The sequence below is a fragment of the Chiloscyllium punctatum genome, chromosome 23, assembly GCF_047496795.1.
Source record: "Chiloscyllium punctatum isolate Juve2018m chromosome 23, sChiPun1.3, whole genome shotgun sequence".
In the NCBI taxonomy this organism is placed as follows: domain Eukaryota; kingdom Metazoa; phylum Chordata; class Chondrichthyes; order Orectolobiformes; family Hemiscylliidae; genus Chiloscyllium; species Chiloscyllium punctatum.
Genome location: NC_092761.1, coordinates 85915475 through 85928396, shown reverse-complemented (window position 1 = coordinate 85928396; position 12922 = coordinate 85915475). Strand labels below are relative to the sequence as shown.

General features: G+C 41.9%; 1 protein-coding gene across 3 annotated transcripts in view; it reads left to right on the top strand.

Annotated features, from left to right (window-relative positions):
* ttc12 (tetratricopeptide repeat domain 12) overlaps positions 1 to 12922 on the top strand; it is a 39174-nt gene that overhangs the window by 25193 nt on the left and 1059 nt on the right. For all 3 annotated transcript variants that reach the window (XM_072593367.1, XM_072593368.1, XM_072593366.1), the window contains 5 exons: positions 1389 to 1493; positions 3202 to 3270; positions 3448 to 3549; positions 4500 to 4599; positions 6353 to 6578. In XM_072593367.1, coding sequence (XP_072449468.1) covers positions 1389 to 1493; positions 3202 to 3270; positions 3448 to 3549; positions 4500 to 4599; positions 6353 to 6578 — 602 coding nt within the window. The remainder of the gene's footprint in view (positions 1 to 1388; positions 1494 to 3201; positions 3271 to 3447; positions 3550 to 4499; positions 4600 to 6352; positions 6579 to 12922) is intronic.

The window sequence follows — 12922 nt, the reverse complement described above, 5'->3', positions numbered from 1 at the left end:
AGTTGGAGTCTCCTGTATTTGTTCGGAGCACCTGTCGGAAACTGACTTGAGGACTACGATTTTCACAAACATGCAGTACAACCCACTGTGTGTTGGTCTGTCACCTATGAATTTTTACATTTTACAAGTTTCTTCAGGTATGGCGCTAGGCCAGTGGTCTTTAAAAGGATCACTGGATGTCATCACACCAAAGATAACTTTGAAAATTTTGCTTCTTAAAGTTGCCAGTAATCCTTCTTTACTTCTAGCAACTCTGAGCAATTAGAGGCAGTCAGTAAATGCCAGCAACACCCATATTCCATGAATGAATTCGGAAAAAAGTCAAGAGACAGCAGTGTATACCATCCATGAGGTGCACTTTGAAAACTCACCAACATTCCTCCAACAGCATCTTCCAAACCTATGACCTCTGCCATTCTAGAAAGAAATGGCAGAAGATCTATAGAAACATAGCCCGAGCAAGTTCCCCCACTCCATCCTGACTTGGAACTATTACCCATTCCTTCACTGTCACTGGATCAAAGTCCTGGGTTCCCACCCTAAAAGCAATGGGGCTGTACCTACGCAGCAATGACAGCAGCACTTTAAGAAGATAGCTTGCCACCACCTAATCCAGGGTAATTTAGGATGAGGAATTCATGCTGGCAATGCCCACAGTCTATAATTTTTTTAAAAAATCCTCTCCTTTTCAATTATGCAACCCAAATGGTTCATTGCTATTTCCAGCTGTCCTTGTTTGTGTCATTTTGTCCACAAGTCTGATCTGGTTACTGATTACTCCATATGAAGATGGATTTCCTAATGTCAGTTCCTCCTGCTGTTATGGCTCAGCTTTGCCACAGCAGATGTGGGTTCAGGATTGATCCTGTAGTAAAATCTGTTTGATTCTCATTGCAGAAAACATTTAGAGATGTAGGAGTGAACTGGTGGTTTGAATGTTCCGATATGAAATACTGGAAGGATTGGAAGGAATCTGTGGAATTACTTACCATAGTGGGCTGGGTCATTAAGGATATTCAAGGCTGAGATAGACAGATTTTTATCAACAGGAAATCAAGGGATATGGAGCGAAGGCAGGAAAGTCTCATTGAAGATGATCAGATTAGCTATGATCTCAGTGAATGGCAGTGCAGTTTCCACGGGCTGAATGGCCTGCTTCTGCTTCTATGTCTTACAGTCTAAGGAGTGGACTGGTAATCAAAGTGATCTTGATTCTGATCAGACAACCGTATTTCTCCTTAATTTGGTTACAAAGCATAACATGGGATTTTACATTATGACAGAATTAATTTCTAAGCCTGTATTTTATCTTTTGATTTGAGGCTGTTTCTTCTCAAATACTTGACAGTCACCCAATTTTTAACCACTTTGTTTCTCCATTTGTTCAGGATGAAGCTATATCATCTGTCCCTGAGACTGACTACAGGGAAACCTTGTACGCTCTCCTGGGCCTGATGGTAAACTTTTCCATGGAGCAATGCTGCACCATCCAGGTGTGAAGATAAGGACAGGACAGGCAGTGTTGATCGTTAGATACTGGTTTTAATATATTTCCCTGCACTTCATGAAGGCAGTGGCAGTACAATTCCTAGGTGCCACTGTGTTTCATGCATGCATCTGATTAATTAATTTAGCAATCATTCATTTAGCATCCATAGTTTATCAGAACTGATCCTGAACTAATCTGTAGCTGATATTCATGCAGACACAATGCAGCAAGACTACTTGGACAGCAATCAAGAATCTTCCTGTTCTTGAGACACTGACTTGCTGAGATGAGGCAATTCCACATAAGCTAGAAACTTAATGCTGGCTATCTCTGTTTTCTGTGGATCAGTAGGATTTTTTTTTCACGTATTAAGTATGACTGCACTGCTTGCAGCAAAGCTATCAGCTACACACCATTTATTGAAAGTGATAATTTTGGCAGAGAGTCCTGCTTGTAGCATAATTACTACTGAACCAAAAATTTGTACTGTATTACCATATGTTGCCTGAGGTATGAAATATATAATGGAAAAGAATTGACTAAATTAAGTTATCTTAAGTGCATCTTACAATTTAATTATTCTAATTCTGTAAAATAGAAATTACTTACATTCTTCCACTGTGAGTTAAGTAATGCAAGCATAAAAGGTACAGTTAGTAAGTTTGCAGATGACACCAAAATTGGAGGTGTAGTGGACAACGAAGAGGGTTACCTCAGATTACAACAGGATCTTGACCAGATGGGCCAATGAGCTGAGAAGTGGCAGATGGAGTTTAATTCAGATAAATACGAGGTGCTGCATTTTGGGAAAGCAAATCTTAGCAGGACTTATACACTTAATGGTAAGGTCCTAGGGAGTGTTGCTGAACAAAGAGACCTTAGAGTGCAGGTTCATAGCTCCTTGAAAGTGGAGTCGCAGGTAGATAGGATAGTGAAGAAGGCGTTTGGTATGTTTTTCTTTATTGGTCAGAGTATTGAATACAGGAGTTGGGAGGTCATGTTGCGGCTGTACAGGACATTGGTTAGGCCACTGTTGGAATATTGCGTGCAGTTCTGGTCTCCTTCCTATCGAAAAGATGTTGTGAAACTTGAAAGGGTTCAGAAAAGATTTGCAAGGATGTTGCCAGTGTTGGAGGATCTGAGCTATAGGGAGATGCTGAACAGGCTGGGGCTGTTTTCCCTGGAGCGTTGGAGGCTGAGGGGTGACCTTATAGAGGCTTACAAAATTATGAGGAGCATGGATAGGATAAATAGGCAAAGTCTTTTCCCTGAGGTTGGGGAGTCCAGAACTAGAGGGCATAGGTTTAGGTTGAGAGGGGAAAGATATAAAAGAGACATAAGGGGCAACTTTTTCACCCAGAGGGTGGTACGTGTATGGAATGAGCTGCCAGAGGATGTGGTGGAGGCTGGTACAATTGCAACGTTTAAGAGGCATTTGGAGGGGTATATGAATAGGAAGGGTTTGGAGGGATATGGGCCGGGTGCTGGCAGGTGGGATTAGATTGGGTTGGGATATCTTGTCGGCATGGACGGGTTGGGCCGAAGGATCTGTTTCCATGCTGTACATCTCTATGACTCTATGACTCTAAATGGATAAAAGGAGTAGGGGGATCTGTGTAAGAAAGTTTATAAATTTGGTTTATCCTGTAATTGTATCTCCCTTTTCATGGTGTCTATCTTTTCCTTCTTAAATTTCTATTTACGTGTTTTAGGCAAAAGCTCCAGCTATTACAGAAAGGTGCATCTCCTTGCTTGGGAGTGCAGATGGTGGTATTCTCACAGTAAGTATCATTCATCCCTGACCTAATTACTGTTGTGTTTCATTCCCTAATTGAAATGTAGCTGCCCTTATTGGAATATGCAAGGTGTTTTAAGGGATGACCTAAAATGTTGCTAATAAGTTATCTGTATCACCTTACTTGCTGCTTTCAGAGTTAGTAATTTTTGTTATTTTTCAGAGAGCCACAGGGCTTCTGAGTCACATGCTCCCTCAGTCTGCTGAAGCAGTGGAAAAAGCATTGAAATCTGAAATCGTGAAGAAAATGCTCAGGTTTATAAAGGTAGAAAACACTGTTAAACACAGAAACTTTTGTACATGTTACAGATCAGCTTTTTAATAACTGTATCCCATATGCTTCTGTTAGAGTAAAATTGAAAATCTGTTAGCAGTGCCACTCAGTAACTAGAGGTTACAGTTTTAAGGTTTTTGGCTAAAGAGGCATAGGCGACATGAGAAAATGTTTTATTTATGCTTCATCTGACATAGAATTGATAGTCGAAATTAACTTTCACTGTGCCATAATCTATGGTTCAATGTTGTTGTGATTTGGAATACATGGCCTGAAAGGCTGGTGGAAATATTTCAATAGTATATTTCAAAGGAGAATTGGATAAGTACCAGAAAGGAAATCATTTATGAGAAAACAACAGGAGAGTAAGATCAATTAATAGCTCTGCCAGACAGTTGGCATGATGAGGTAAATGGCCCTCTCCTTATGCTGTGTCATTCTATGATTTGATGTAAACATTAGTTACTAGTTTGAATCAATGATTTAGTTTTTCTTCACCTGTGTTTTTTTTTAAAACTGGCAACAGAAGACGAAGCAGTTCAGAAACCTGCTGAGTTGAATAAGGCTCACACTTGAAAGATGATCATTTGACAATGTACCAAAGAACTGCTGTTTGCTATGGAACCGTAACTCAATATGAACTGATACCTTTAATGGTGTACGACTTGATTACCCTTTTCGAAACCCCATCCAGTTTTCTGAAATGCTTTTGGCTCTCTCATTCCATTGTCCATTCTCAGAGCCCATTGGTCTAACAACCTTCAGATGATAAACTAGTGATGTGGGAGTTAGGAGGTAGGGGAGGAAGCACATTTATGAACCTCGGAGTGCATGGGGAAGGGGAATTAAAGCAGAGAAAAAAGATGACTGAATTTTTACTCACCTGATTCCCTGACTGTCACCCGGTGTACATCATTGGTTTGATTTGTTTTGTGTTTCAGGTGGGTGGGATGACAACGACACGATACGCTGTGAAAAATCTGGCTGTCTGCAGCAGTCACAGCAAACATGCCTGTGAAGAGATTGTTAAGTGTGATAAAAGTATGTGATATTTATTTTTTGATGACAGCAAACTTTAATATGCTATTGTCACTAACCTTGAGCAGAACATCTAGGGCTGAGTGGATACACTGTATACATTGAAATATAACACACTATTTATAAACTAAATAAAAACCAAAAGAACAGTTGATGCTGGAAATCAGAAACAAAATCAAAAATTGTTGGAAAAGCTCAGTAGGTCTGGCAGCATCTGTGGAGTGAAATCAGAGTTAATGTTTTGGATCTATTTATAAACTATACTATTACATGCAGCACTTTCTGGTACTTTTTTCAGCACTACCAGTAAACAGAATGTTGTTATAATAATGAATCTGTTCACAGCTATTATTAAAACATTGCATAACCATGATTTAAAAGAAACATTTACTCCAATTCTTGGCAATGTCGGGTGTAGGACATAAAATAAATGCCTGAAAGAGTAAGGTAACTCAATTATCAGCCTAATTTTATTGGCCGTCTGATAATGACCATTGTCTCCAGAAAGTGCACCTTTAGGGCTTGCGGAAAACTAGGTATAGAATAAAAAAAAGCACTTCAATTAGCATTGTATTTGCTGATGGTGCTATGATAAAATTTGAGTAAGTAGTGATGAAGGGATAGCAACACATAGCCAAGGTAGAATGCTGAGTGCCTGATAATGTAGCAACTTTATCGTGCCTCTATTTTTCTCTCTTGTGCAAATTGACCTGTTGTGCACTTAATCCATTTTCTGTTTTTACTTGTACTGCATATACTTTTATACAGCTCTCTAAAATTCATGAACCATAGCTTAAAAAGAAAGGTGAACTTTGTACAAGGTTCATGAGCCCCTTCTGATGCTTGTAAACACCATGGGCTGAACTTTGCTTCAGAGACAGTGGGCAGGCAGGAGATTTAATTAGTTGCTTGTTGGAATGGCTGTGCTGATGTTGTCCTGCATCCTAGCACGTTTCCTGGGCTACTGGAATTGACAATCTGCTCCACCGAAATTGGGAGCCTGTTAGGCTAATTAGGTTTAATTTTCATACCCACTGGCATTTTCTCAGCATCAGATGCCCTCACCCTTCCCCAGCTGAGTCTGGAGGCAAGCAGAACTGTGGTGGCAGTCACTGGTGGAAAACCTGAGGCCATTAGTGCCTAATGAGTGAACTACAGGTATGATCAGGCAATGGCCTTGGTTCTAACCGTTCATGTGGAGTGGTTACCCTCCATACTGAACAACTGTGGGCCTTTTGAATTTCTCAATTTCTGCAGGATGTGTCTGCACACTCTATTTTCTACCTCCACAGCGCTCACCTCTCCCAGTGGGGCTGCTGGCTAGCCCATGCTGCCAGCGCTGACCTTGGGCTTTCCACCATCTGAACTGTTGGGGCATCCAATGAATGACAATTAATGAACAGCACTATGCCAGGACCCGCATCTCATCCTGACATTGGGTTTCTAGTACCTGTGAGAAAGCACCTTGTTTTGCTCTTTTTTCTCTTGCTCCACACTTGCAGTTCTGAAAGTTGTTCCTCTGCAGGTGTAGAGTCTTGATGCTTCAACAGCAGTTCTTCCTCCTGACTCCAGTCCTGATACCCAGAGTTAATTTTAAATGCCCTGCCTGCTGTGCTCATACCAGCAACTTGATTCAGGCCTGGTACTGATTGTGAAACTCCATTTTGTTTTAATGCCAATGCATTCGCTAACCTTTTTGAAACCCTGTCCATCTTTCCTAAACTTCTGATTCTCTCATTCCATTGTCTATTCTCAGAGCTCAGTGGTCTAAGGAAACTGTTGTCTTCAGACGATGAGCTAGTGGTGGGGAACGCTGCCCTTTGCCTTTCGCACTGCTTCGAGATCCCTGGAGCTGCTACATCTCTACTCAAGTCCGACATCGTCAGAGTGTTGTTAAAGCATGCTGGTGGTGATGCCAAGCAAAATGGCCTCCAGCAGAATGCAGCAATCGCTCTAGGTAAACTTTGCTTGGCAGAATCCAGGTAAGGTTTAACAACTGTCCATGTGAAAGGATTATCATATGCTTGCTGTTCCGCATGGACTGCAGTATAAATGAAACTGGTGAGATGTAGGAAAGGGATGATCATCTTATTGGGATTGTACTATAGACCCCCCTAATAGTCAGAGGGAAATTGAAAAACAAATTTGGAAGGCGATCTTTGTTATCTGTAAGAATAATAGGGTGGTTATGGTAGGGGATTTTAACTTCCCAAACGTAGACTGGGACTGCCATAGTGTTAAGAGTTTAGATGGAGATGAATTTGTTAAGTGTGTACAAGAAAATTTTCTGATTCAGTATGTTGATGTACTTACAAGAGAAGGTACAAAACTTGACCTACTCTTGGGAAATAAGGCAGGGCAGGTGATTGAGGTGTCAGTGGGGGAGCACTTTGGGGCTAGTGACCATCATTCTATTAGCATAGGTTTACGTTGAGAGGGGAAAGCTTTAAAAGGGACCTAAGGAGCAATGTTTTCACACAGAGGGTGGTGCGTGTATGGAATGAGCTGCTAGAGGAAGTGGTGGAGGCTGGCAGAATTACAACATGTAAAATAGACAATAGACAATAGGTGCAGGAGTAGGCCTTTCTGCCCTTTGAGCCTGCACCACCATTCAATATGATCATGGCTGATCATCCTTAATCAGTACCCTGTTCCTGCCTTCTCTCCATAACCCTTGATTCCACTATCCTTGAGAGCTCTTTCCAACTCTTTCTTAAATGAATCCAGAGACTGCGCCTCCACTGCCCTCTTGGGCAGAGCATCCCACACAGCCACCTCTCTCTAGGTGAAGAAGTTTCTCCTCATTTCTGTCCTAAATGGTCTACCCCGTATTTTTAAGCTGTGTCCTCTGGTTCGGCACTTACCCATCAGCGGAAACATATTTCCTGCCTCCAGAGTGTCCAAACCTTTAATAATCTTATGTGTCTCAATCACGTCCCCTCTCAGTCTTCTAAACTCAAGGGTATACAAGCCCAGTCGCTCCAGTCTTTCAGTGTAAGGTAATCCCGCCATTCCAGGATTTGACCTCGTGAACCTACGCTGCACTCCGTCAATAGTCAGAATGTCTTTCCTCAAATTTGGAGACCAGAACTGCACACACTACTCCAGGTGTGGTCTCACCAGGGCCCTGTACAGCTGCAGAAGAACCTCTTTGCTTCTATACTCAATCCCTCTTGTTATGAAGGCCAGCATGCGATTAGCCTTCTTCACTACCTGCTGTACCTGCATGCTTACCTTCATTGACTGGTGTACAAGAACACCCAGATCTCTCTGTACTGCCCCTTTACCTAAATTGATTCCATTTAGGTAGTAATCTGCCTCCCTGTTCTTGCCACCAAAGTGGATAACCATACATTTATCCACGTTAAACTGCATCTGCCATGCATCTGACCACTCGCCTAACTTGTCCAGGTCACCCTGTAATCTCCTAACATCCTGATCACATTTCACCCTTTCACCCAGCTTAGTATCATCAGCAAATTTGCTAATGTTATTGCTAATACCATCTTCTATATCATTAACATATATTGTAAAAAGCTGCGGTCCCAGTACTGATCCCTGTGGTACCCCACTGGTCACCACCTGCCATTCCGAAATGGAGCCGTTTATCACTACTCTTGTCAGCCAACCAACTTTCAATCCAAGTTAGTACTTTGTCCCCAATACCATGCGCCCTAATTTTGCTCACTAACCTCCTATGTGGAACTTTATCAAAAGCTTTCTGAAAGTCCAGGTACACTACATCTACTGAATCTCCCTTGTCCATCTTCAGAGTTACATCCTCAAAAAATTCCAGAAGATTAGTCAAGCATGATTTCCCCTTCATAAATCCATGCTGACTCTGTTACTACTATCCAGATGTGTCGTAATTTCATCCTTTATAATAGACTCCAGCATCTTTCCCACCACTGAGGTCAGACTAACTGGTCTATAATTTCCTGCTTTCTCTCTCCCACCTTTCTTAAAAAGTGGTATAACATTAGCCACCCTCCAATCCGCAGGAACTGATCCCGAATCTATCGAATTCTGGAAAATAATCACCAACGGATCCATGATTTCTCGAGCCACCTCCTTCAGTATCCTGGAATGTAGACCATCAGTCCCCGGGGACTTATCAACCTTCAGACCTAACAGTCTCTCCAACACCAATTCCTGGCAAATATAAATTCCCTTAAGTTCAGGTCCTTCAGCCACTGTTATCTCAGGGAGATTGCTTGTGTCTTCCCCAGTGAACACAGATCTAAAGTACCAATTCAATTCTTCTGCCATTTCTTTGCTCCCCCTAATATTTTCCCCTTTTTCCGTCTTCAAGGGCCTAATTTTAGTCTTAATCAATTTTTTGCCTTTCACATACCTAAAAAAGCTTTTACTATCCTCCTTTATGTTATTGGCCAGTTTACCTTCGTACCTCATTTTTTCTCTGTGTATTTCCTTCTTAGTAATCCTCTGTTGTTCTTTAAACGCTTCCCAATCCTCCGTCTTCCCACTTATCTTTGTTATGTTATACTCTTTCTCTTTTAACTTTATATGTTTCTTAACTTCCCTCGTCAGCCACGGCCACCCATGCCTCCTCCTAGGATGTTTCTTCCTTTTAGGAATGAACTGATCCTGCAACTTCTGCATTATACACAGAAATATCCGCCATTGTTCCTCCACTGTCATTCCTGCTAAGGTATTGCACCATTGAACTTTGGCCAGCTCCTCCCTCATAGCTCCATAGTTCCTTTTGTTCAACAGAAATATTGTCACTTCCAAGTGTACCCTCTCCCTCTCAAATTGCAGATTGAAGCTTATCGTATTATGGTCACTACTTCCCAATGGCTCCTTCACTTCGAGGTCCCTGATCAATTCTGGTTCATTGCACAATACCAGATCTAGAATTGCCTTCTCCCTGGTTGGCTCCAGCACCAGCTGTTATAAGAATCCATCTCGGAGGCACTCCACAAAGTCTCTTTCTTGAGGTCCAATACCATCCTGATTCTCCCAGTCTACCTGCATGTTGAAATCCCCCATAACAACTGTAGTAACATCTTTGCGACAGGCCAATTTCAGTTCCTGATTCAACTTACATCCGACATCCAGACTACTGTTTGGGGGCCTGTAGATGACTCCCAAGAGGATCTTTTTACCCTTACTATTTCTCAGCTCTATCCACACTAACTCTACATCCCCTGATTCTAGGTCGCCCCGCGCAAGAGATTGAATATCATCCCTTACCAACATGGCCACCCTATCCTCTCTGCCCATCAGTCTGTCCTTACGATAGCACGAGTAACCTTGAATATTCATTTCCCAGGCCCTGTCCACTTGAAGCCACGTCTCAGTTATCCGCACAATATCGTATCTGCCAATATACAAAAGAGCCTCAAGCTCATCCATCTTATTTCTAATGCTTCGTGCATTCATGTATAGTATTTTTAATTTGTTACTGCCCTCCCCCTTCCCATCAACTCCTATTTCACTCAACCTTACAGCATGACCCCTTTCTGAGTTTTCTGCCTCTTTGATACAGTTGTCTTTCTTGACTTCTTTTGTTCTAACTTTCCCTTCAATTTCCTTCTTAAACATCCAGTTTGCACCCCCCCACCCCCCCTGCTACTTAGTTTAAACGTAGCTGTGTTGCAGGGGATATGAATAGGAAGAGCTTAGAGAATGATGTAAAAGGATAGACCAGATTTAAAAGTTGCAGTTCTAAATTGGAGGAAGACCAATTTTGATAGTATTAGACAAGAACTTTCAAAAGCTGATTGGGCGCAGATGTTCGCAGGTAAAGGGACGGCTGCAAAATGGGAAGCCTTCAGAAATGAGATAACGAGATTCCAGAGAAAGTATATTCCTGTTGGGGTGAAAGGAAAGGCTGGTAGGTACAGGGAATGCTGGATGGTTAAAGAAATTGAGGGGTTTGTTAAGAAAAAGAAGGAAGCATATGTCAGGTATAGACAGGATAGATCGAGTGAATCCTTAGAAGAGTACAAAGGCAGTTGAAGTATACTTAAGAGAGAAATCAGGAGGGCAAAAAGGGGACATGAGATAGATTTGTCAAATAGAGTTAAGGAGAATCCAAAGGGTTCTTACAAATACATTAAGGACAAAAGGGTAACTAGTGAGAGAATAGGGCCCCTCAAAGATCAGCAAGGTTGCCTTTGTGTGGAGCCGCAGGAAATAGGGAAGGTACTAAACAAGTATTTTGCATCTGTATTTACTGTGGGAAAGGACATGGAAGATATAGAATGTAGGGAAATAGATGGTGACATCTTGAAAAATGTCCTTATTATAGAGGAAGAAGAGCTGGATATGTTGAAATGCATAAAAGTGAATAAATCCCTAGGACCTGATCAGGTGTACCCTAGAACTCTGTGGGAAGCTAGGCGAATGATTGCTGGGCCTCTTACTGAGATATTTGTATCATCAATAGTCACAGGTGAAGTGCTGGAAAACTGGAGGTTGGCTAATGTCATACCACTGTTTAAGAAAGGTGGTAAGGACAAGCCAGGGAACTATAGACCAGTGAGCCTGACGTCGGTGGTGGGCAAGTTGTTGGAGGGAATCCTGAGGGACAGGATGTACATGTATTTGGAAAGGCAAGGACTGATGAGGGATAGTCAACATGGCTTTGTGCGTGGGAAATCATGTCCCACAAACTTGATTGAGTTTTTTGAAGAAGTAGCAGGATTATGAGGGCAGAGCGTTAGATGTGATCTATATGGACTTCAGTAAGGCGTATGACATGGTTCCCCATGGGAGACTGGTTAGGAAGGTTAGATCTCATGGAATACAGGGAGAACCCGGCATTTGGATACAGAACTGGCTCAAAGGTAGAAGACAGGGTGGTAGTGGAGGGTTGTTCTTCAGACTGGAGGCCTGTGACCAGTGGGGTGCCACAAGGATCAGTGCTGGGTCCACTACTTTTCATCATTTACATAAATGACTTGGATGTGAGCATAAGAGGTGTAGTTAGTAAGTTTGCAGATGACACCAAAATTGGAGGTGTAGTGGACAGGGAAGAAGGTTATCTCAGATTACAATGGGATCTTGATCAGATGAGCCAATGGGCTGAGAAGTGGCAGATGGAGTTTAATTTAGATAAATGTGAGATGCTGCATTTTGGGAAAGCAAATCTTCGTAGGACTTATACACTTAATGGTAAGGTCCTAGGGATTATTGCTGAACAAAGAGACCTTGGAGTGCAGATTCATAGCTCCTTGAAAGTGAAGTCACAGATAGATAGGATAGTGAAGAAGGTGTTTGGTATGCTTTCCTTTATTAGTCAGAGTATTGAGTACAGGAGTTGGGTGGTCATGTTGCGGCTGTACAGGACATTAGTTAGGCCACTGTTGGAATATTGCATGCAATTCTGGTCTCCTTCCTATCGGAAAGATGTTGTGAAACTTGAAAGGGTTCCGAAACGATTTACAAAGATGTTGCCAGTGTTGGAGGATTTGAGCTTAGGGAGAGGTTGAATAGGCTGGGACTGTTTTCCCTGGAACGTTGGAGGCTGAGGGGTGACCTTATAAAGGTTCATAACATGATAAGGGGCATTGATAGGATAAATAGGCTAAGTCTTTTCCCTGGGGTGGGGGAGTCTAGAACTAGAGAGCATGGGTTTAGGGTGAGAGGGGAAAGATATAAAAGAGACCCAAGAGCCAAGTCTTTCACTCAGAGGGTGTTATGTGTATGGAATGAGCTGCCAGAGGAAGTGGTGGAGGTTAGTACAATTGCAACATTTAAAAGGCATCTGGATGGGTATATTAATAGGAAGAGTTTGGAGGGATAAAGGCCAGGTGCTGGCAGGTGGGATTACTTTGGGTTGGGATATCTGGTTGGCATGGATGAGTTTGGTCAATGGGTCTGTTTCTGTGCTGTACATCTCTATGATTCTATAAGCTTAGAATTTGATATTATTTGCAATATGACTTGTGCCATTTGTTAACAATAATCTTTAGCCAGTCTTTGGGTACTACTGACTAAAGTTGTTTAGCTGTATCATTACAAACATTATATTGGGCTCACTGCTTGGAAATAGATCATTGGTCACTTGGGGCCATGCTGGTGTTTACGTAGAACATGAATCTCAGCATATCCTATTTCATTCATGTGACCAAACCCACAGGATAGGCAATAAATGTCCCATTGTTAATGTTCATATCTGTGATTGTTTGTAAAGAAATGTTTCCTGGTTAGGTAGCACTAGCAGAGCCAACTGGTTCTGTATTGCTGGAATCAGGCACCATCCCGTGCTGGTACTTTTAATATAGTCATTATCTTAATGAGTGAAATCCTCCAGAGATTAATGCGATTTTAATCTTAAATTTTAACAAGAAACAGT